General features: G+C 38.1%; 1 protein-coding gene across 4 annotated transcripts; it reads left to right on the top strand.

Annotated features, from left to right (window-relative positions):
- The first annotated feature begins 1,505 nt into the window (after positions 1–1,505).
- On the top strand, positions 1,506–24,026 carry ranbp3b (RAN binding protein 3b). Of its 4 annotated transcripts, XM_030159462.1 has the most exons (17): positions 1,507–1,584; positions 3,445–3,500; positions 3,879–3,915; positions 4,019–4,096; positions 4,203–4,274; positions 7,255–7,320; positions 7,430–7,522; positions 8,832–8,941; positions 9,289–9,408; positions 14,997–15,097; positions 15,204–15,279; positions 15,394–15,490; positions 17,234–17,358; positions 17,447–17,567; positions 19,794–19,936; positions 21,441–21,636; positions 22,821–24,026. In XM_030159462.1, exons 1-17 carry the CDS (start codon positions 1,563–1,565, stop codon positions 22,862–22,864), a joined length of 1,557 nt encoding a protein of 518 aa, XP_030015322.1. In that variant the 5' UTR covers positions 1,507–1,562; the 3' UTR covers positions 22,865–24,026. The 4 variants fall into 4 exon arrangements, with proteins under 4 accessions (XP_030015325.1, XP_030015322.1, XP_030015323.1 ...); XM_030159463.1 differs by lacking the exon at positions 7,430–7,522; XM_030159465.1 differs by lacking the exons at positions 19,794–19,936; positions 21,441–21,636; positions 22,821–24,026 and adding an exon at positions 18,132–18,206 and having other exon boundaries at positions 1,506–1,584; positions 17,447–17,620.
- The last annotated feature ends 882 nt before the right edge of the window (positions 24,027–24,908 follow it).

Below are 24,908 nucleotides of genomic sequence, written 5' to 3'. Positions count from 1 at the left end.
GTCTTGTACTCTTTGGACCAATTGTCATGCACATAACCACACAACACAACACTGATCAGTATTTTGTTGATATATATATATATAAAGATCATTAGCCCTATTTTAATTGGATTAAATGACTGAAACATAACATAAAATACAGTACTGTGCAGATGTCTTAGGTGAGACTTGGCTTTGTTTTTTGCAAGGTTGTAATGGATGTGTGCCTATATTTCTAACAAGAAATAAGCAGGAAATATATAAACAGTATTGAAACATATACAAATAAATAAATAACAGAACTAGATAGTTTCTGCAGGTAAAGTCAGTATTTAGTGTGAACTCCATTTGGAGTCAGTAAACTTTCAACTGTTTTGGGGTGACTGTCTGGATGTTTTCTTAAATAATCTTATATTATATTACACGCCCTCAATATGTCCTAGAGGCTTTCATGTTTTTTTGTGTGTGTTTTTTGTTTTTAATCTTTTTCTCTGTCCAGATGACCCCATATTGTTTGTACAATATCTATATTTTTTCTGAAATGCATGACCATACATATGCATTTCATTGTCATAGTAGTAATATATGTACAACAGGAATATCCAGCAAGTATGTAAACAGTATTAAAAATAAAAATCCATTTCAGAAAAAAACAGGAACACTGCATGTATGTTGTGAGTGGATGAAAGGTCCACACAAAAGGCCTTAACTGCCTTTGTACCAAGACCCCGTTCAGCCTTAAATGCTAGTTTGCCCTCTAGTGGTAAATACAAAGAACTGCATCAACTTTACAGAAAAATAGAGTACAAAGCAGCCAAGTACCACATAATCTCAGGCTGTTCACAACACATGGCTGTGAAAACATCCATATGAAACCAGTTAGGCTGGTCTAAAAATGTCAAAAATGGTAAATTTTCAGATTTGTGTTTGTTTGCAAATCTCTAAGCCTCTGGTGCTCCTGGGTTTGATTTAGTGGCTTCTCTAATCTATGTGTGTACAGCTCTGCAGAAAAATGAGCTGTGCAGAGCAGTGCACAATGTGTGGATGAAGGCAGAGGCAATGCAATGCAGACTCCTCAGAAAAAAGACACCAAAATAGTTGGAGAAAAGAGATGCATCTGGTCTCTATGCCTGTTCTTCTGGAAAGTAAAATTAACACTTTTTTTTTTCAATAACACATTTAATTTAATTTGAGTCTATTTGGTAAACTTTGAAACAAAACAGGGCAACTTGCTTTTCAACCCACATGTCAGCTTTCCACAACAAATGGATGAACTGTCAGCTGTCACTGCCTGTGGATCAGCCCATGCCTGGACCTTCCTGTGGGGCCTGCTGGGGTCCTGGAGCCGGCAAAACCGAACTGTGGGTCTGAGCAAAGCATAGGTCTAATAATTCACAAACATCAGCTAACATGGAGAGCGGAGAGCAGACGACGTGTGTGCGGTTCACTGGAGGATATAGAGAGGGCAGGGGGTCGCTCTCCGTTTGTACGCGGTGGCAGTGTGCTGCTGCCGCTGGAAGCCTGTGTGCTTCCACTGGTATTATCTGCGCGGTGGGTTGTGGGTGTGTGAGCGTCGAAGTAAAATGGCGGACTTGGCAAACGAAGGTGAGTAAGTGGCAGTGTGAGAAAAACAATACAGCTATTGTGGCGTTACAACCGGTGCATCTCCATCGTGTGCATGTTAGATAACCTTACTGTAACAAGTTGGCCGCATGTTAAAAGGGAATTCAAGTGAATTTCAGCTTCACAGCGTTTATAAGACCACAGCGTTAGCAAACAGGCTAACATTGCTAACGTCTGGGCTCCGGGTAATACCTGGAATGCCTCGGAACGCCCTCGAACACTGTCTGCCACTAGCTGGCTTATTTAGTTACCATCTAACACTATCACCCGGCTATTTATAGGCAATATGTTTTGCCAACTGTGGTAATCTACCTAGTGTAACATGGTTACAACCGAAGGCCCAAGGCATTAAAACAATGCATTTATCTTTTAATAGTTATGGCGCATCGCGAGTTAGTTAATGCATCAGCTTATAGTAAACATTGACGGTAACATTACGACCTCCTTGATGTTTAAGGAAGCTAACACTCAGTTGCAGATTACCTGATGTTCATTTAGGCGCGTAGTGAGGACCGCGTCGGCTATGAGACAATGTTGTGGTTTAATATGCCCTATCTTGACTCCCCGTTTAATTCTCTAATATCTGTGTTTCTGTGCATTGGTCTGTGTATTGTTAATTAACTCAATGAGGATCTTGGTGTTAGTGCTTGTCAGGCGAGATGACTCATGCGGGATGGAGAGCATTAGCAAGCTAACTATAGCCATTAAGCTAAGCAAGGGGAACAACCGGCGGCTCGGGCTATTTGCTGGAACAGGTCAGATAGTGTAAATGCTAGCTGGTTAACGTAAAGCCGGGAACATCCCGGGCCACTTGAAATCATGCTGTGCATATCAGCGTTAACACTGGAATCAATAAATTAATCAGCAGAAGTAGCTAATTGTGATGCGCAGATGATTCAATGCACAGTGTTGAATATAGGTCACCACTTATCTTCTGTTAAACATGTTTAGTGCGTCAGTGGCTAGGTCAGTATTAGCCATGAGGACTTAGGTTAGGGGACGGCGGTAGCCGGTGCAGTAAACATTCCCGGCCTGTATTTACGTCCCGGTGAAGCTCACACTATTGCTACACCTGCTCCGTGTATTAGGCCCAAACCCAAATGAAGGAAAACCTTTGTCTGCTGCCGTTACAGCATTAAACATCTCACAGAGGTTACACACTATAACGTGGCCTCCGGAGACACCAGTACGGTACCTGGTTTTGTGATTAGTGTTGTAGTTTGTGACAGGAGCTTACAGCAGAAACAAAATCACAAGTGCTGAGCTTTTTGATGACAACAGCTCCTTTTGGGTGTGATGGTTGTGTGTCCACCTGGGTGTTATTACCTTGATGTCTAATGCATATGGTGGTATTTATGACTGAATAATTTAGGTCAACGCAGTGTTATCTCATTATTGCAGGAACTCCTAATTGGATTGCATGAAACTGCAGTACAATTAGATTGACAATCCGTGTCTTTTAATGGATTGACATTTACAAGTTCATTTTCTGCCATATATTTGGCTTATTTAAATTTGTTATATTAATATCTTTCTTATATTAATATTCTTTACACATTTCTGACACAATTAAATCTATTATTCAGATTCATTTGGAAAAAACAAATCTGGGTTATGAAGGATGTGTAGTTGTGAGCTAACCATAATTAGTAACAATGTACCAAATTTTCTACACTTTATTAACACTCATGCTTTTGCCACTTTTAGGGACATAAATCTGTTGCAGAGAATAATTGGGCTTTGTCCTTCTTCACACCATAAAGACACTAAAGCACTGGATTGCTGTATGCTTTGTTTTTGAGTGTTGTTCTTGAGTTACTAGCCTATATTTTCTCTTAACAGACAAGCCTGCCATAGCACCTCCTGTGTTTGTTTTCCAAAAAGATAAAGCACAGAAGGTAAGTTTTACTGTGTTCCTAAAATATTCAGGGCTGAAGTTGTGTGGTGATTCACATAGGTTCTTGAATTTTTCAGTTCATCTTTTTTTTCCAGTTCTTCTTTTGCAAAACTCCATTAACATGACAGGGATTTATTGTCTAAATCTTAAGATTATTTTAAGTCATATTACTTGAGTTTAATATCAAATAATAGTTATGATATTCCACCATTTTATAATTACCCGATATTGCAGCTATGAGAATGAATATCATGGCACTCAATGTAGCCTGTAGTTGCTGTTTTTTCACAGGCCATTTTTATGGTACGAAATGTATCAGCTTTATCTTATTAGGCAGTTTAATAATAGTTTTCAGAAATTAAATCTGTTTCTTTTGCAGCGATCTGCAGAGGGTTCAAGTGCAGAGGATGGTGAAGGTAAACCAAATGTTTTAATGGACAAGCAGTGTCTTAATGTTACCTGACTATTGATTGATTTAAGTTAAAATGTGAAACACTAACATTTTCTTGTTGTGTCTAGATTCAGACAAAGACGAAGGAAGCTATTGCCCCCCAACAAAAAGGGATAGGACCTCTTCATTCCCACCCCCACATTCTGGTAAGGGCACACAGTGACTAAATAGTGTATTTTTTTTCTTGGTTCTTGCTTGCGGTTTACACATCAATTTGTATGCTGAGTGCAATGCCTTTCCGCTACTTTGCAGTTCCCAAGAACAATGTATTCATGCCCTCAAGTTTCTGCCAGTCTCCGACTGGGAACTCTGACTCTGAGCCAGGTGAGGCATCCAGATCTCTATACAGCTGTACAACCTTCTGCTGTCACAATCACTTTCAAAGGCCAAAATGTCATTTCTGAAGAGATTAACTGTGTTCAGCTATGTCTTCTGTTATCCTAGACACAAGGTCATGTGTTGAAAAATACATTTATAACAAGTCTTTAGTTTGCATTGCAAGTATCTGCTTTGAAACTATTATGTTTATGGATAAAGGAAAATGTTGTTTCTAAATATGCAAATATAGATTTAAGATTAATGTTGGTGCAAAAATTTAATAGAAATGCAGAATAGAGAAGTATTTTTTATTGTGTGGTTTGGGAGTTATGAAGCAGTCCCAGTCAAGTCTGGCATGTGTGAATGCTCTGAAAACGATAACCAAACTGGCCTTTACACACCAGGGGCATGATGAGAGAACAACACTTGAGTATCAAGTACTTGAATGTTTTGCCACCGGCAGAAATGAGTTTGCAACAGTTAGAACACTTGTTCTATATAATATTTGAAGATTTGCACATCAGGCTGTTTTACAGAAATAGAAATGGATCCAACATCACTTCTAGCCTTCTAGCATCATTTCTAGCCTGTGTGTCTGATTCATTGTCTTCTGTTCCTCTGGGTCTGTGTCTAGTGTCCATGGTAAAAGGACACACACGCTGTAACCTGTATTTGATTCATGTAACATTCACAATACAGGAACACATGATGTCTGTCTTTTTTGTCAAAGCTGCTCCAAACATTGCCGTTCACTTATTATCTTTCTTATTCATGTTTCATAAAAAAAATATGGATAGAAGCAAAAGGGCTAGGTCCAGTGTTGCTGCTACGTGACATCAGTTTCACAAATTATTAGTTTATATTGGTCTGCAGAACTTCACCCTTGTTTTGAAAAAAGTAAAGCACAGCCTTTTTGATGTATAGTTGTATTTGGTGTGGAAGTACTCATGACATAAACGTGGTTGGAAAAAAATATTAAATGCAAATTAATTGGAGAAAAAAACACCCCTGGTATGTAATGACCTCTTGCCTGTAATTATTGGTAATTTTGGTTTGCCAGAAAAAGATTTGCTGTACGTGTGGCCATATGCAACCACATAGTTAATTAGCAGGTGTTAGTCATGTAACTTTCTAGCAAACTAGAATCACTAACATGTATTTTATCATCACACATGCCTGCACTGACATCTGCTTTTACTCACTGCTCTCACCAACCTCTGTTTGAAACGGTGGTATGGATATATACCAGGTGTATCTGTTGTGAGACTGGCTTTAGGTTGTTTTTCTGTTTATTTGGTTCCGATTTCGGTATTTTCAAAGAAGGCCCATTATTAATATGAAACAGAATGTAACTTAACAGAGCTTCTGATTTAACCATCAGTGAATCATATCTTCATGGTAGATCGCCATTACATTATCTGACCTGTGACCTCTGTGCCCATTAGAGCTTGGCGGGTAGAGTTCATTACCCATGTTCATTTGCCTTGTAGGGAAAAGGCAGATGAGCTCGACGTGCAGATGGAAGAGGTTTTAGAGCTGTTGGATACTGTAGTGTCAAGTGATGTCAGATAGATTCAGTTTGTTATTTATTATGGTCCAGCTGTGGTTTGACATTCATGTACAGTCATTGTACTGCATGATTGCTTTTCACTAGTTAGAGGGATATTCTGTATTCGTCTGTTCCTCTTTAGAAAACAATAGACATCTCATATTTGGGTCTTTTCTAGCACAAAGTCAAGCTCAGCCAGGTCCTAAACATGTGCATAAAAAATGGATTTGAATGTCATTTTTGGGTTTGCCTTGGAGTCAAAACGACTAAACAGACCTTTAACGTGGAAACATACTCATCTTCTACAACATTGATTCACCGGTAAAACCTATTGAGTTGGATCAATGAAAGTGGATGGACACACTTGTTTTTATGTTCAGTTATTGATATCTTTGCTGAAAAAGTCACTTTTTCTTTCTCTGTTTCTGATATAATAAGCCTCAACTTTAATCTAAGTTTCCATGAACATCTGCATGATCAGTAAATTAAATATAAGAAATTACATGATTTTCATTGAAAAAACACAAAATACAGAGGATAGTATTATAATAAATGGTGATAAATCAGTTTAGAAAGGTAAAATCTAAAGAAACATTTATTTGGAAACTGCCACAAAAGGAACACTGGGTCTTCATGGATAAAGAGCAAGCACCCTGATGAGGATTTGTTAAACTTTATAGGTAGCACTTAGCTTTGAACACAGAGGAAGTTACATCAGTGCATTGCAAACTAATTATAATGCATTTCCTGTTGGTGTGTTGCGAAACAAATATTGGTGTGTTTTTAAATCCTGGTGTTATGAACTAAGGACAGATGTGGTTGGGGTGATGTTAGCCATTAACATGGCTGAACAGATGAGGGCATACACGTAGGCAAACAGAGATTAGATCATTATATTTTTAAGCGTATCATCCAGCTGTTAGAATGTGATGGTGAACACGTTGGTGTTTGTGCAAACTGATCCTCAGAGAATCACATTTAATTTCACATCCATGTTTGTGGTTTACTGGGTATTGTCAAAGCTATTTAATTCCATGTTAGTAATTTCTTGTCTGTGTATTTAGCATGTCTTCATGAGGAAATTGTGAATAAGATTGTTACAGAAATGTAAATATTAGTTTGTAGTTAATGTGTGCAAGACGCAGGACTGCTGATGCATGTGAAGTGAAAAACAGGATGCAGGTTTTAGAAGCATGTTTGGCTTTCTGCTTTTGGCCAGGTCATGTCAGACTCATACAGCCACTGAGAAGGAAACATGGCGTTACAAATAGATCAGAAGCCTTAAAGCTAGGCACGTTCATTCACAGGAGATAACTCAAAACACTTTTCTAAAGGCCGTAGCAGGTCATGTGTTTAGAAATGCAAAAACAAAAGGAATGCAGACCTGTTGTCTAACCAATGGATTTCGCTGTTTCTTCTCATATTCCATGTCACCAGAGGAGAAGCCTGTGGGATTCCGCTTAAAGCCACCAACTCTCATACATGGACAAGCACCAAGTTCAGGTTAATAGTTAACATTTGTTCATTTCTGCATTTAGACTAGACCAGACACCTCTGTATTTATGTGACCTGTACATAGTATGAGACTTTGATTCACCTTGCACTGTTGCAGGCATACCCAGTCAGAAACCCAAGGAACAGCAACGCAGTGTCCTTCGCCCTGCAGTTCTCCAGGCACCACCCTCTAAATCACATATAGAGTCAAGTATGTAATGCTAACCAGCGTTAAAATCTGTTGTACCTTAGGATTAATTTATGACTTAAATCCACAGTATGTTCAATTTCTATTTTTACTTGTCCCCAAATTATATCAACTGTTTCCATTAATGTTTCAATTAAGAGAACTTTGTTTAGTTTAATGACTTTGACAGTCTTTTTCATTTGGTTGTCTGTTCATGGCGTTATTTCCACTTTAAGGGCAAAGTATGTAGCATTTTGTTAGCCTCAGCATAATTGCCTAAGTCATATTTTTGTGGTATCTGTGTAAAATGAAGTAGCAGTGTTTGGAGAGTAAAGTAACACAGATATCGCAATTTGGCCAAAAATATGACTTGGGCAATTATGCTATGAGGCTAACAATTTCTGACTTGTGTTTGTAAACAGAAGAGCCCTCAGCCCCTCCTCTGCACTCAGTGAATGCAGGACACACAGTGGTGGTCAAGTGAACGATAGACTGAATGGAGAAAGAACACCTACAGCGAGGAATAAAGCCATGTCATAGAACACTACAACATTATTTTACAACTGTTTTGAGACTTTTAGAGCAAAAAAGCCCATGTAAACTCACCCAAATCATTGCAAAAATCTGTGGGCATGGTCTAAGAGGAAATGTATCTGATGCACACACTTCCTCATTTCTCTTTCTCCCTCCTGTTTGTGTGGCCATGACCGACAGAGGTGCCCATGTGTGCATTACCCAGAGTTTTGTCTCACACAGAAATGCAGTCCCTATAAAAGTTGTGCAGTGAAACAGCCAGTTTCCTTTTCACATTGCAGCACCCACACACACTGTGCAGTTCTTTAATTGGCTGGACAGACAGACACATTGCCACAAATCCACGTTCAAACATCCCAAATACAGTGAAACAAAAGGAAAATGGAAATTACTGGGAGCGGAGATGGGGCATTTAGAGCCTATATATTGTTTTTAAGGAAAATTGTACATGCTTTGTCTAAAACTGTTATTGAACTACAATGAAATGACATAAGATGTACGAAGAGTGTGTTATAACTGTAAGGGATATTGATAGGCTTACTTCTTTGTGAAACGCTAGACAACATTCAGGCATATAGTATATGTATTAAATTGTTTTTACTGTGAAGGAAATATGCAACGAAGTGGTGGATTTGCAGTGCGCGGCTACTGATCTCTTCTGGTACTGTTATAAATGAGGAATCCTTGGCAGCTGAAAATAAATACAGTGCATTTACCTAACTGTGATTATAAGTCCTCTGTTTTTCTGTTGATGCCAATAAAAACTAAACCAAACCTCTCCATTATATCTTTTATTCAGATTCCAGTTGTGGAACCAACGGTGTGAAAAAGTCATCAGATGGCACTTCTGTGACCCAGTCCCTCTTTCTGAACAACACAGAGCACTCAGCCACCCTGGGCAAGTCGCAGGTAAGGACAGACTAAATCTGTGCTCATAATTCTGGGCTTGATATTAAAAACAAAGCTTACTATTCATTTCTTAAGGTATTTTACTGTGTGTTGTTTACAGAAGAGTATAAAATGTGGATATTTCATGCTTCTGTGAATTGAGGAAGTGTGATTGAGGGTTTTAAAAAGTTATACAAATGTTAGACACTAGCAACAGATACTTAAAATGAATTATGTATTAAAATGAATCATGCATTATGCAAAAAGTAGGTCAAAATAGACTCATGTAAATGGTGGTGTTTTATCAGCAGCTTTGTATAGGTACAAAGGAATTTGACAAATTTTGACTTTTGTTCTTATTATTTCAGAAATGTGAAAATGAGGAGGATGGAGCAAGTAGTAACAAAGACGGAGGTGGAAGAGAGAAGAAGGAGGCAGATGTAGCAATATCTTTTGTGTTCGGTCAGAATATCAAAGACAGAGCAAAGGTGGGTTGGCGTCTTCATTTTCAAACATACAGTTAAAGTAACACCACGGACCTTTTGCTTGTGGGGTCCCCCTAAAGTAAAGAAACGGTGTTGTCTGTAACAACTGTCGAAAAATTTGTATCTCGGTAATACTCGCGCATTTGTTGACAAGCCACTGATGCTGGCAAACTTCCTGAGGCAAGACAAGAGACACGCTGATAGAAATTTACTAGGGTCCTCCTCAGTGAGACATGATTAAAATCGCACCATATAAAATTCAGAGCCTCCGGTGAGATGGTCTGTAATCTTTATACAACATCAAATATAGTGCAGGAGGCATAAAAGTGAAACTTAAGATGCGTTACTAATTCCTATAAGTTTCCTGCTGTTGTGAAGCTCATTTACCTTTTCTCTACCTCCTGAAACTTTGGAAACTTTAATTTGAGGAGGCAGGACGTTTGTTTTTTGTCTGGTTCTTGGTGTGTGGGGGGGGGGGTTATAACTGGGGAGTTTGCCCCCCCTACAACTGGAGAGGGACTCCTGGGGCAGGTAAAATAACACCAACAACAGCTGAGTGTCTGGTGTCTAGATTTGTTCTCTGATAATAACAGAGCTGCATTATTGTTCATTAATATACAGACAGACTCCACCTCCCTATGTTTTACCTGTTACTTCAGTATTGCACTTCAGACGGAGGGGGGTCCTGAAGTCATCAATGTTGAGATCAGAGAAGGAAGCGAAGCGAACGTTCTTCTGGAGCTTGTGTCCTTTATTCCATAAAAACGAACATAAAAGCGGGACACCAAACTCTGGTCATTGCGTGCACATGTGCCCATCAGTTACATGACGTATCAGTGACGTATACTGTAAAGCAGTCAAATTTTGTAGTTCTTTTTGTGTCGGTGCCCAGACCCAAACCCAGAAATTGCATAGTGTCAGTACAGGTGATACAGATGCCCTGGAGTGATGACCAAAGTGTAACTGAACCTATTGTGAGTTGTTGTATCACCAAAATGACCTGGAAAATATAGTTTGAAGGCTGTAAAAGTCTGTTGTGTGTCTTAACATGCAAATCAGGCATGTGAGCTAGAAGCTCATGTTAACCCATTTTTTTTTTAATTTTTTTTTTTTTTATACCACCATTATCATTTTTTCTTTTTAACAATGGTGAAAAAAAATCTGTGGGCTGTCTTTCATTTTGGCAGATTTTGACTCTGAGGACATACTATAATGTTTAGTAGTTCAGATGCAACATTGTCAAGTAAGCCATGCTTGCTGCAGGCTCTTTGACTGTTTAATGTCCTGTCTATATATTAATAATTAGCTATTATCTTGTTTTTTAATGTCAAACTGAGCTCTTGTGCCATTGCATTGGTAGATAACATTACTATATAGCCATAGTTTGAATTATGGGGGGTACCGGAGGGGGTCTGTACCCCCTGATGAAGACCCAGAACCCAAAATATCAGTTTTGGGGAGGTAGGATAATTTTTCTGATTTTGTGAAAAAATAATAATACAAGTCAACTCCCATTCTTAGTGTAGGAACAGTTTAATGTAAAATGATTTCAGACACCCCTATTGTGGACTGTACCATTTTAACTACAGTGGCGCTAAAAGCAACTGAGAACCAACTTCAACTTCATTCCCGAGTGTTGATGTCGAGTTCGTCTGTGATGATACTGATGTGGCATGTAAGTAGCCAGCAGACGTCTAGCTTGTTGAAAGTGTATTATTTTACAACCTTATTTCAGTGTTTTGTTCGTTTACGGATACAAGCTGACGTCTTTATAAGTTTACTTGCTTAACATTGTTCCACTGAGGCTGGAACAATCCACCTTAACATTAGCTAACTTCTTAGCAAGATAAGCCAAGTCTCTAATTAAACCAAGCTTATTACATTTTTGTGAGGTAAAATCGATTATAATTTTCCAAGGAGATAAACTCCCTTTGTTTCCATTCTCATGTTATCGTGAATAATAAAGTACAATCAGTGAGTGTTGAGTAATTTTACACTTCACATGAACTAGTTCAGAGCTCTGTTCATACAGAATAAAATAAATTAATTCATGTTCATAGTTCAACATCTCAATTGAGAACGCTAAATTCATTTGATATTTTTTATAAGTGAGGAAAAACCGTGTATTTCTGTGCTTATCTTTCTAAATTAACCTTGTTCATATATTGTCCATCACTACTATCCTGACTGTTATGACTATTATTTACAACCCGTGTCATTTATCATAGCTGGAGGCAGTAACCCATATTGCCAAGATTTTATCTAGACTTAAAATATTCAGAATCTCACAAAAAGTCTGAACTGGTTTCAAGTTCTTTAGTTATAAAAATGTTAAGTTCAGTTCATAGAAAAATAAATGAACTAGTTCATGCACAGCACTGATCAATGAAACCTTTGGGGGTAACATAAAAATAACCAGCTAGTAGGCTAGGCTAAATAGTACGCCACATTATTGGAAATCTGTTTGTGTTGTTTCTGTATTCCATTATTTATTTATAGTTAGATATTTGTAGCTTCACCTGAGAGCCCAGATAGTATTTTACTGAAGTAAGATTTGACTTTATTCGCAGAGACACTGAGGAAAAGGAAGGGGACAATGACATCAGGCACGCTTTTGGTGGCAAAAGAATAAATAGGAAATACTAACACTAAGATCTACAGACAATTACAGTAAAAGTGTGGGTGCAGTTAGGTTTTACACACTGTTAATGTGTATGAAGGAAAGTGATGGCCAGCAGACAGGAGAGGCACAGGAGGAAAGATATGAGCAGGACATTTAGCAGGAGGAGGGCAGAGTGGAGGATGCTGAGCAGGTGGCAGACATGCGACATGATGAGGGCAGAGAGCACACTGATCTGGCACTAGAACACTAATGGTGGTGGGGAATGCAGCTATTCGTATTGATGTGGTAGTGGAGCATGTTAGTCATAGAAGAAGTGAAGGGAATACCCCCCAATTATGGAGGGGTAATTCACACTGCAAAATGTTATGACAGTACACATTTTACACAGATTCTGCTTTTTGTGGCGCCTATTGGTGATGAGTGTAAACTGTAGTTTTGCTGCCTACAGTTGGTTATACACTCCTGATCATAATTTTAAGACCAGTTGAAAAATTGCAAGAATTCACATTTTGCACTGTTAGATCTAAGAAGGTTCTAAGTAGAGTTTGCAAATGCAAAAAGAAGAAATGGGAGTAAGACAAAAAAAATTTGATTAAGCAATTTATTGAAATCAACAATTAAACTGAAATAGGCTGTTCATGGAGTGTATGTCATTAGTCAGCTGACGCCTGATACAGTTGTGATCCCTTGGGTTATTACAGTGAATCCTGTAGTCTGTCATCATTAAAAGTCTCTGGTTAGTCTATTCAAGTTTAGCATTATTTTATTTTTTCATGTATGGCAGCATAACATAGGTGTATGAAGAGCCCATTTCCCAGATCACAGAGGAGGTATCATTGAGCAGAAACTTAAATCATTTTTAAAAAATGTCATTAATGTTATGGCCCATGTGACCATACTGATGATGGTTGAAACTCAACTCTGAATGAATGGCTTTTTTTTCCACACACTGTTGATGTGTAGAGATGAGCTCTGAGTGTACTCTGCTTTCTGGTGTCCCTTTTCTGGAGCTACAACGAAACACAGGTGTCCTATGGCCAGTTCAACGGTGGAATGAACCCTCCATGAGCTGAAGGCTACAGTGTACTGTTACCCAAGTGCCATGGACCTCAGTTAATTGTTGGTTAATTCTTAGGAAAATGTCTTCAGTCAGAACAATGGGAGGATTCTCTTTCTTGTCCTCTTTTTCTCTTCCTCTACCCTTCTCTCTTTAACCCTACCTGGTCAAGGCAGACGTCCATCCTCCAAGAGTCGGGGTCTACTTCAGGTTTCTGCCTGTTAAAAGGAGGTTTTATCTCGCTACTGTCACCAAGTGTTTGCTCCAGGAGGATTCTGTTGGTGTCTGTGAATTGGCTTATTAAGAGTCTGGTTTAGACCAGTTCTAAATGTGTATTGTCTTGTGTTATGATTTGGTGCTATATAAATAGAATTTGATTTTATTGTCTCCTGCTAAACTACTGTGTGAAAGTGATTTATAATTTGTTGATAATTTCTGTTAAAAGTAAAAGGCTGTCATCATCAAGATCTATAACTAGCCTGTTTCTGTAACGCTGGGATCATAAACTACATTTTTAGTCATGCCATCCTGCCCCCTCAAATTAAAGTTCCAAAGGTAGAGAAAAGCTGCAGAACAGCAGGAGGCTTAGAGGAACTAGTAAAGTGTCTATAAGTTTCACTTTCACTCTGCGCATGCTCATTATGAGGTCTGGTAGTGATGCGCGAGTCTGTTTTTTTTTCAACCCGCGGGGCTTTTGTGGAATTATTTGACCCGACCTTACCCACCCCGCAAATAAACTGACATTCTTTTGACCCGCCCCAATCCGACCCGCAAGTAACCCACTTCACATTGCTAACGCACTGCACCGAACGCACCCTCATTTAATACCTGGACGGACCTGTCCATAGATGCACTATAGTATTGGCAAACATAAGGTTCTAATTTGTCCCACAGTATGAATTTGGAAAGTGCAAAAATTATACTAAAGTTATTAAGAGTCAAAGGTGTCATGCTTGTTTTAGTTCAGGTTCTACATTCAGCCCAATTGTGATCTAAAGTAAAATAATAGCATAATAGCCTCTAAATAATGACTTGAAATTTAAATTAAATTTCATTGTAAAAAGTCCATATGGATCAGTATTGCGAAACTGATCCCCCCCAAAAAAATCAGACCAGAAGCAAAAAAATGCAGATGGGGACATCACTACTTCAGATGACTCCCCTTAAAGAAAATGTTACCTAAATTCAAAACCCAGAAGCTCTTTTGTCTGAAGGAAAACCACAAAACCTGATGACATTGCCTGTGCAGTTGTGTCACACAATCTGCTTGATGACACTCAGGCAAGCATCCAGTTAAGTCCATGCAAACCAGGAGGAAGGTTTTAGTTCAGGAGTAGATTACATCAGGCCAACACGGTTCAGTTAAGTCAGTCAAATTTTATTGTAGTTGTCTGACATATTTTGAAGCACAGTGGCTGTTTGTGGAGTTTCTTGTTTTTTTTAAAATAAATTGGGCAATCATAAATGAAAGAAAACGACTCGAATAGCATGATGGAACTTTTACAACCTGTTCAAGTGCAGCATCTGATGGAAATGCGATATACCGTGGTACACGGTGGCACATCACAAGGACCCTTCCACATATTTTAAAAACATACCTTTTAAAAAGCCATTTTGGTTTAACAAACTTTCATTTTATCAGTAATGTTTGTCTTGTCTTTCAGTGCTGATGTTTCTCACAATAAAAATACTGTGAGAGGTTCAATTCTTTCTTCTTTTGCGACTTCAGTCTCAGAACGTCTTCTATAATGGTGCAGTATTATGATCTTGCGACTTCTTTATAATATTGGCGGAATCAAGTGTCACATTGAAACTGGTTGCAGCACATTTAATTTGGAAATGCTGCTTTATCACTTGCTGTTTTGTATGTTAGAGATGTCAGGTCTCAGAGCCCTTTTCTTCTCTTTCCAGCTGGATGAAAACAGTACAGATGACAAGTCAAAGGATGGTGGTCCGCTGGACTCTCATTCAGAGGGCACTAATTATTTCTTACAGTACATCTCTACCCCAAGGTAACGTCACACAGAAATAGTGTCTTCTTTTTTGTATTTTTGGGAAGTCATATTCACTCTTTATCACGTCAGCTTCTTTAATGCTGTATTTTTTTTCCTTTTTCAGTTCAAAAAATGCCACAAACAGTGCAGACAGTGGAGCGAAATTTGTTTTTGGGCAGAACATGTCTGAACGAGTCCTGGTGAGTTTCAATTCTTTCTTGACTTCATTTGCTTTCTGTCATTTTGGGGGGAAAAAAATCTGAATGAGTAAGATTTGAACAAGTTCCAATGATCAGTATTGCTGTGTTCTTCAGAGTCCACCAAAGGGCGAGTCCTCTAATGAAGAAAATAAAGATGTTTCAGCCACCCCTGCTTCAGAGCCCTCATCACAGGAAGCCACCCCAGAGAAGGGTAAAAACAGAACCTCACTCATTTTAACAACTAGCACAAAGACACACTGACATTCAGAAAACACAAATGTTACTGTTTCATCTGCTCAGTTTTTATTTGGTCCTGAGCTTGTACTTATTTCTTATTTAAATATATTCATATACAACAGTCAGTTAATTTGTGGGGTTATCTTTTTAAAAGAATGTGTACTTAGATTGTGCATCCAGTATTTTGCCTTTTGTAAATATTTATGTGGTTTGATGGTATGTTTCAGTCATTGCCTATTTTTGTGAATCCTAAGAGAAAAGAAATTAAGCAATTAATTTGATTTAATTTGTTAGGACTTGTTTCTAAAAGTGATCCTGGTTTAAAATACACAAAATTAACATTCAAATTCACTGTATATGACACTCATCACAAATCAACACTTCTGAAGGTACATAATGCTCTTACTAGACATGATTAACTCATGGTTATGTGCTAATGTGAAGCTTGTGTTGGAGTCTGTTTGTGCTGGGTGGTCAAATGGTTTTTGTTATTAACTAACTGATTAAGCTAACAGCTGTCTCATCTGTTTTCTGAAGTCTTCAATACCTGTCTTCTGTTCGTCTTCAGTGTACAACCCTTGACGCTGTTAGCTTAGAGATGATGTTAGCTAACGTTAACAAATCACCAGACCCAATACAAAGTTAATCTATGCACATGACCTTGTGTAAATTTTACTCAGAGAACCGTTACATTCTTTGCATTAGTCAATTTTGGACTTCTATTTGACATCAGTCTGTAAATATTCAAAATAACTTGACACTTAAAAAACCTACAACTAACATAAAACTTAGAATTTAGATTTATACTATAAATTATTTATGTATGAATAAAAACTATTCCGTGCATAATTAATGTAATTTTGAAGTTGCAGTTGACAGCCAACTCAATATCACTGTCATCAGTCCCCTTTGGGGTCAAAAAAGAAATGTGTATGGCCCCTGTAAGATGCAGTATTATTGGCCTTTTAGTTAATGGGTTTTTAATTCTGATGCACTCTCAGACACAGTAGGTGACAGTAATTTACCCTAATGCTATATGAGTCCTGCTGTGAAATGAGTAGTAGCTACTGTAGAAACATGGCTGCTCCTTCTCTAGACGTAAGTGACTCATTTTAATGTAAAACATAATTTCTGTTTTTCAGTAATTATACACGAATGAAGACGTAATTATGAACAGTAGTTTGCATTTTGATTATTTGATTAAATCTTCCACACTGGACCTTTTTAAAATTGTAACTCATTGGAATTCCTATTTAATAAACAAGATAAAAATCTACAACTTCAGCATATGCATAGCATCCTAAAAATACAACTTTCCAAAGTATTTCCTTATTTTCTCTTCTTTGATTTCTGTGTTGTTTTAGTCGTTAGTGGCAAAGTTCCCATTATTATATATACTACAGGGTGTTTATGGAAACTGGGGTTTTTTCTTTGGTGGAACTGTTCATGAAATCTTAACATACGGCACAGTGGAAGTGCAGAGGCGGTCATTATTATGGAGTCCACACAGGCCTGTACAGGGCTAATGTTAGTGATGTCGTCCATGTTGGGTCCTTCTCTTCCTACAGTCAAACATTTTGCAGAGAATATCACCTTTGTGGCACCATTGGGCAGACTACCCAAACCAGACACACAAACTGTTGACAAATCTCTGTGACCAAATGTTTACAACCATAGTCAGATGCTGACTTCTCACTTCTGTGTCTCGTCTGACCAGTGAACAGCGTGTCTGAGTCTTTGGAGGAATCTGCAGCAGCGTACACCAAAGCCACAGCCAAGAAGTGCATCTTAGAGAAAGTCGACGTCAAAACTGGAGAAGAATCAGAAAGCAATGTTTTACAGGTACACTGTCGATCCTCCAATGTTAAGACGCACAATCAAGAAACGTGGCACAAAGCCCTCGTATTGACTCCTCTTTTTGTGACTTCAGATGCAGTGCAAGCTATACGTTTTTGAGAAGACGGCTCAGTCGTGGATAGAGAGAGGTCGAGGTTTGCTGAGGCTCAACGACATGGCATCAACAGAAGACGGCACGCTACAGTCCCGTCTAGGTAAACACACCTGCACAAATAGAAGGCTGAAAAACAAAACACTTGTGCAACACTTAAAGGTAGGGTAGGAGACGTTTTACTAGATCATGTTTTTACTATATTGCGTAAAGTCCCCTTCACACCCTGATTACCACTAATTAATTACATGCTCTAACACAAAAATAAAAAATTTTAGTCACCTGTGGAACAGACAGGACTGAAAAAACATCATCCCATCAGTTTAACTGGCCCATCGAAATGATTGAGTGGTGATATGTCAATCAAACTCAACTGCCATTTGTCCCTCCCCCCTCTGTGTGCTCGAATCGCATGTTCTCAGAGGCTTGGCGCACTTGTACAGGACACGAAGCCAGAGCTTGGCTAACTATATTAGGATGTAAAGTTCACAGGCAAATTGATGCTGCACAGCACTTGTGAACCCTCAGGAGCAAGCATTGGGTGTTCTGGCACACTGGAGGCGTGGCTTCAGGGGGAAGTCTGGAGAATGGGGTTTAGACTTTTGAATTGTGTATTTTCAAAATGCAGCTTGTGCTAACCATTTTTCCAGGGTCTCCTACCCCACCTTTAATGTTTTACATTAATGGGGTCATGGTGGGCAAATGCAATGTTTGTGCCAAATTATGAGATAGTATTGATCTTAGGCTGTGTTCAGACTGCAGGCAAATGTGACCCAAATCTTTTTTTTTTTTTTTTTGCCCATATGTGCCATGTTTCCAATCTGTTAAAGACAGTTGGAACAGCACAAATCTGACCCAGTCCACTTTCATATCTGGTCCTAAATCCAATACATATCTGATATTTTGCAATGCAACTTCCGTCTGAACGCCTGGTCTCATTTATCCGACCTCTACGTCATTGAAATGTGACAAACATCACAATTCTGCGTCCCAGTAGGGGAAGCGAAATATATATTTACATCTTTAAACACAGTGCGTGCCTGCATGGTCACGTATTGTGTCAGGACCTCTTTTGCACATGCGGGTCACTTCAGGATCACATTCTGAACATACTCCAAACTGATGCAAGTAACATTTACTGTGTAATGTGAAGGATGTCACCAAAAAATTCAAACTATGCACTAAGACCTGCTGTCTGAATGTAGTCTTAGTCATTTCAAGAGTACCTGACCAGAACACAAGAGGGCGCCCATACCCTTGTTACAGGTCTATGCTTTGGAACACACTACAGGGTGCTGGTGTATTTGTTGCTATTTTTAGAAATTCAGGTCTTCATATATTTCTGCTATTTTTAGAGTTACATTTTGTTCATTTTATACATGTTAGTGTATAATTTTCAGAATTGGCTTCCTTTTCACATTCTGTAAACATCACATAAAAAATTCAACAATACATACTACATTACAAACCTGACAGGTATCATAATGTAAATATCACACAGTAGTTTAGAACATCCTAACATTTTTCTTTATCCATAGTCTTAAATCAAATATTTGAGCATCGTTGTAAATGAACTGGAATGTGCATCTACCTTCATGTGGTATGTGCATTCAGTGTAAAGGTGATATCGCCCTCTATGTGCCTTTGCATTTGATCTTAACTTAAACAACCTGTATAGATTATCAGATTCTGGTTTTCTTTTTTGCACATGAGATGATGTTTGAATCGGCTAAATGTTTACATTTCAGCATATTAGCACCATCTTTATAAGTCTTACTGCTTCTTTTGATAGACATTTTTCCAGATGTCACCTCCATGCAGTAACCGAAATATACAAGAATTATACAGAATGGGATACATCCAGAATGTTCAATAATCTTGACTGTAACCACAGTACATACTATATTCAGATATACACATATACATATATTCAGTATTCTCTTTTCATATACTTCACTTGAGGTCTGTTATGACTTCAGTGTGTTCTGTCTCTTGTGGTTTTGATATGATCATTCTTCATTTGAACACCAAAAAACCTTCAGTTTAATTTCATACCAGTTCAAGGATATTTTAATTTGATTAAATCACCTCTTCAGTTTGACCATTAGACTTTAAGCTGATTTAGATTTCATTTATAATTACATACATGCAGATGAATGTATGAGCAGCATTTGGCACAAATAATATCCTTATTCAACTTGCTGCAGACTTGGACATACGCTATTATCATTAATTTAACTCTGAAAACCCTCAAGTGAAACCACTGAGGTCATTGTAAAGTGGAGCCTGTATTGATTTGCTGTTGTGTTTTGTGGTCAAACTCTTCCAGTGATGAGGACCCAGGGCAGTCTACGGTTGATCCTCAACACTAAGCTTTGGCCCCAGATGCAGGTGGACAAGGCCAGCGAGAAGAGTGTACGAATCACTGCCATGGACACAGAGGACCAGGGGGTCAAGGTCTTCCTAATATCGGTACGTAGAACCATTTTCTTCTGGATATCTGATGACTTTCTGGATGTAATTTATAATAACACATTTTCTAACGGCAGTAACTCCACCAGTACTAACATATAGTCTTGTACTAAAATATAATCTCTGGTGACTGAATCCCCCTTTAACAGACCTGTACTCATTCACAGAATAATCCTAAACTATTCCTAACTGGACCACAGTTTACGCTACAAGTTTTTCTTGCGCATCCAGTTTCTGGAAATAATTTGTTTCACTGGAAAATATGTATAGTTTCCACTCATATTACTATAACAGTCTGTGTTTCAGATGCAGTCGACTGTTTAATCAACAGCAACAAATAAGCAAAACAAACTATAAAACTCACTGACATTCATCTGTTTCTGTTGCCTGACAGCTGAATGAGTATGAAAAGTAATTTTATTGAGGTATAAAATGACTGCATGGTGAGCTGTAGCTGCTTCTGGGCCTTTTTTTAAGCTGCTGTGTTGTTGTGATAAAGTTTATTTTATGACTAAAACATTGACTCATTAATGACAGCAGCAATGCAGGGAATTCAGCATCATTGAAATGTAAATAACAAATCACACACACCGTTAGAAGTGACAGTGAGTCCTCTGTGAGTCACCAGGCAGCTTCCATCTGAATGTGCAAAACACAAACGTGTTTCTCAAACAATGAAATGAAGCACTTAAGAGGCAAACACAGAATTTCAGCAGACTGATGGATTATAAGCACTAGAGCTTCATAAGTTGATAAATGTCATATTATTATTATTGTCCACAATAATGGTAATTAGACTATATTACATATAATGAAGTGATATAATGTTTATGGAAACTCTTGAATTAAACTTTTTCTCTCAGTCTAGGTATGAGTTTTTGAGAGAGAGTTCATGTACATAGTATTATATAGAAATACTTTTTTCAGATTATTATTTTTTTCTAGTAAGTTCAGACAACGCAAACTTCATGCAAACCAGTTTATGGAAATACACCCAACTAGTGGTTTCTTTTTGTGACTTTTCTAAAGTATGCTTAACATAACAATTTGGAATTATTTGTTTAAGGCAGGTATAGCAGAGGAGTGTTCACGTTCTTGGTAACGTTTAATCCTCCGCTTTGAAGCTGAAATAAAAACTCACCCTTGATTTATTGAGGCAGGCATAAATCGAGCAGATTTTTCTGTTTGCACCTGAATTAAACATGTTTTCACTGGTGATGACTTGTTAGCAGTGCATCAGTGAGGACAAGCCTATTATTTAGCATTTGTATGTTTTCATATGATAATTACTGGCTCATTGAAACCCTGAACTGGACACATCTTTGTAAAACTCAGAAGATTCAGATTTTTCAGAATAAAAGACAGTAAGACTCAATCCTGCCCTTTTTGATGAAGCTTTCAAGCCCATGCAGGACGTGTTGAGTTGTGGACTACGGAGTTGGCACTAGTATTTTTTGTTTCTTCACTGTCCTGAGATGTGTGTTGTCCTCTGTGATTACTTCAGGGTAGCTCAAAGGATATAGGTCAACTGGCTGCAGCGTTACATCACCGCATCCTAGCCCTGAAGAGCAAGGCAGAGCAGGAGCCCGAGGCGCCGGCCGCGACCATCCCAGAGGCCGAGGTTCCCCAGTCCAACGAGGACGACAGCGACGAGGAAGACGACGCCTCTGCCTCCGCTTCTGCCTCCACTCCTGCTACAAGTCAGTACTCAATACTTCAGTATTTTTGCATTTGTTTATGTTTGTTTCAGTATTCCCATGCCCAATTTATCCCTGAACCTAGAGTGTAACTGTATCGGCGTACAACTGAAATATACAGGAAACATGTCATCAAAACATAAAGTTCAGGAAGGGACAGTTTTCACCGTCCAGTGCAAGGTTATTATCATTAATGAAAACTACCGAAATGACGAAAACTAGAATTGAAAAAACATTTTCGTTAACTGAAATAAATAAAAACTATAATTAAAAGAAAACAATAACTAACTGAAACTGTATTTTGTTTACAAAACTAACTTAGATGGATAAAAATTATGGATAAAATTCCCTTCGTTTTCGTCTTTGTCAATGTCGGATTGATACAAAAGCGATTTATTTTCCTCAAGCAATTTTAGCTGACACCATATAATATTTAACGGTCCGTCATTAGTCGTCACTTGTGTCGTCGTATGGTCCCCACTCTACCTGGAAACATGGACACTAAAGTTGGGAGAAAGCAGCAGAGTCCTGTCTGGGATTTATTTGAATACGACAGAGATGAAGAGAAAAGATATAGAGAAACTAAAACTAAGCATTTAGAAAATAAGGAAAACTGATAAAAACTATCAAACCTGCTCTAAAAACAAATTAAAACTAACTAAATTAGAGAAAAAAAGTCAAAATTAAATAAAACTAAACTATAATGAAAAATCCAAAACTATTAGAACCTTGGTCCAGTGTGATCTCTGTGTGCACTTTACGTCTCATAACCTCTTGTACCTGCGCTGCTGTTCAGGTGTTTTATTCTACGTTTCATTCAACACATGTCAAACGTCTTGTTAGGGGAAGTGAAGTTGTTTTTTATTTGTATCCAGCCTTTATTTAACCAGGCAAGACAGTTTACGAAAACATTATTTCCAACTGTGGCCTAGCAAAAGGCAGAGCCTTTAACATTGCCTTCAGTACTTTTTAATCTTGTTCTATCTGAAGAAAATAGAGGAATACTTAAATGTTTACTTACTACAACCATACAAAACCAACAACGCTACAGGTGGCCTATTTCTGCATGGTACACTAAGTAGGAGTGTTGTGTTCATGGTCGGATTAGTTCTGCTGTGCTTGTTGATACAGCTCCTGAATCGCAGAATTGTGGATTTCAAAACGTTTTTGTGTTTGTGCCTGTGCAGGTAATTCAGAGGCTGGAGAGAACCAGGCAGCAGGAAGCACATAGCGTCACTCTGTTGGACAGCCTGCCAAGATGCTGCTGTTGAGGCATTTTTGCTGTTGGCATCTCCATGGACACCCCTTGACCAACATGGGTCCTCCAGACCAGTACTTTTTGGATATTAGAAATCTAGCTCCAGGAAAATAACCCCCTGTGCCGGAGTGTCTCACCCAACTCGTGCAGTCCATCTTCTCTGCATTCAGCGTAATATCTGGAGTCGTTTTCTTCCCTCCCTTACTGTTTTGTGTTTTATTTTTGTTTTCGAGTATTTTCCTTCTCTCCCCGATAGCAAAAATAAAGACTTCAAAGCTTTGGTTTGGGACTTTTCTGCTCATCATATTGATGAGTGTAAGGGTGTTTTCCTCTACATTTTAAAGTATGGCACATGTTAAGACTGCAGTTTCTACTTTGGGACCTTTTTACTCACTCTACAGCCGAACCTCTGGAAGCCACACAACCAGAGAAGCTTCATTCACATTGTATTTGACTAGTCATCCAAGTCAGTTGTTCCTACGTCAAGTCCAACCTTCCTACCCTTCACCTCCCAACCAGTCTGTGTGTTAGGTTTTGGCAAATGTAACTTATTTTTTGCCTGTCATTTTCATGAGGCATCAAAATACATATGTGCTGTTTCTAATGGCTAGCCAAAACCACTCAAGTTGTCATTAATAGCAGTTTCTTATATTTCCTATTGACCTATATTATAGTGAATAAAAGACTGAAACAACGCAGTTTCTGCTAATGTGAGTTAATGATACAAGAACAAAAGGGCAGAAAAATTCACCTCTAAATTAAGATGTTAGTCATTCACCCATGTCGGGTTTTTTTTTTTTTTTTATGATTTATTTTTTAATTCAGAAATGAACTCATCAGTCTGCATGTTACTGTTGTTTCTTTTTTTCGTTTCTTGTTTCAACATCCCAAGAGTTTATTGTGTTCATACATATTTTTATTTTACAAATATACAGACTTTTTATCCATTTAAATTTGGAAAAAATGTGTTGGAATGAAGAGTTAACTTCATGTGTGGAAAAAAAACATTGAGTGATAACTGTAATACCCTTTGAATGTCATGTACATTTGAATATATCATCATTTAGTAGCGCACCATGTTTTCTCATCTCCTCCGACTGCCCCCTTTACAAAAAATAAATCATTTTGGACTGACCTCTGCGATGTTCCTTCTGAACCATGATTCTTCTTTGATCCAAACCCAAAAATACAAATTACATCGATGTCAGTAGAGCAGGGGTGTCAAACTCATAGTTCAGGGGCCAAAAACAGCACAAAATGATCTCAAATGGGCCAGACCAGTAAAATAATTCAATAATAACCAACTAGAAGAGCACTCTGAGAGCACAGACCTCCGCCGTAATCATTTGTTACGTGTGCCAGTATGAACATTTCCTGAAAATTTCATCAAAATCCATCCTTAACTTTTTGAGTTATCTTGCTAAAAAACAAAACATAACCTCTGCTGTCCTCGGTGGAGGTAATAAAAAATGACAACTCCAAATTATTCTCTATTTTAGTGCAACAATGTAAAATTACGGATTGAAAATGTTTGGATTTTCAAACAATATTAACCTGAACAACCATGTAGAATGGGAAATTTCATCAGGAAAATAAGTACAATTTTAACTATTTTGCCTCAATTTATCATTTATACATCTGCATTATAGATCTCAGCAGATCTACAAATGAACAAAACATTTACATTTTATGGTTTTATTGTTTTTTTACAGTTTTACTTTAGTTTTATATTTGGTCTTATGTGTTTCTAACTTGCGTGTTTTATTTGTGTTCAGCACTTTGGTCAACTGTGGTGTTGCTGTATAAATAAAGTTGAATTGGAATTAGTTGAACAGGCATAATGTTAATATTTTGGAGTTGTCATTCTGTATTGGCCACCATGTTGTCATTTTACTGGTCTGACCCAGTTGAGATGAAATTGGGCTGAATGTGACCCCTGAATTAAAATGTGTTAGAGTTTGTATTCATTACCTCCACCAAGGAGGTTATGTTTTTGTCGGCATTGGTTTGTCTGTTT

This window comes from Sphaeramia orbicularis, chromosome 17 (genome assembly GCF_902148855.1).
Source record: "Sphaeramia orbicularis chromosome 17, fSphaOr1.1, whole genome shotgun sequence".
Lineage (NCBI taxonomy): Eukaryota > Metazoa > Chordata > Actinopteri > Kurtiformes > Apogonidae > Sphaeramia > Sphaeramia orbicularis.
Note: the sequence above shows the minus strand (reverse complement) of the source record. Positions and strands in the feature narration are given on the sequence as shown.

Coding starts and splice junctions, on each gene's coding strand:
- ranbp3b (XM_030159462.1), top strand. CDS start 1,563: ATGGCGGACTTGGCAAACGAAG. Junction 9,409..14,996: donor ATATCAAAGACAGAGCAAAG/GTGGGTTGGCGT, acceptor TTCTCTTTCCAG/CTGGATGAAAACAGTACAGA. Junction 19,937..21,440: donor TCAAGGTCTTCCTAATATCG/GTACGTAGAACC, acceptor TGATTACTTCAG/GGTAGCTCAAAGGATATAGG.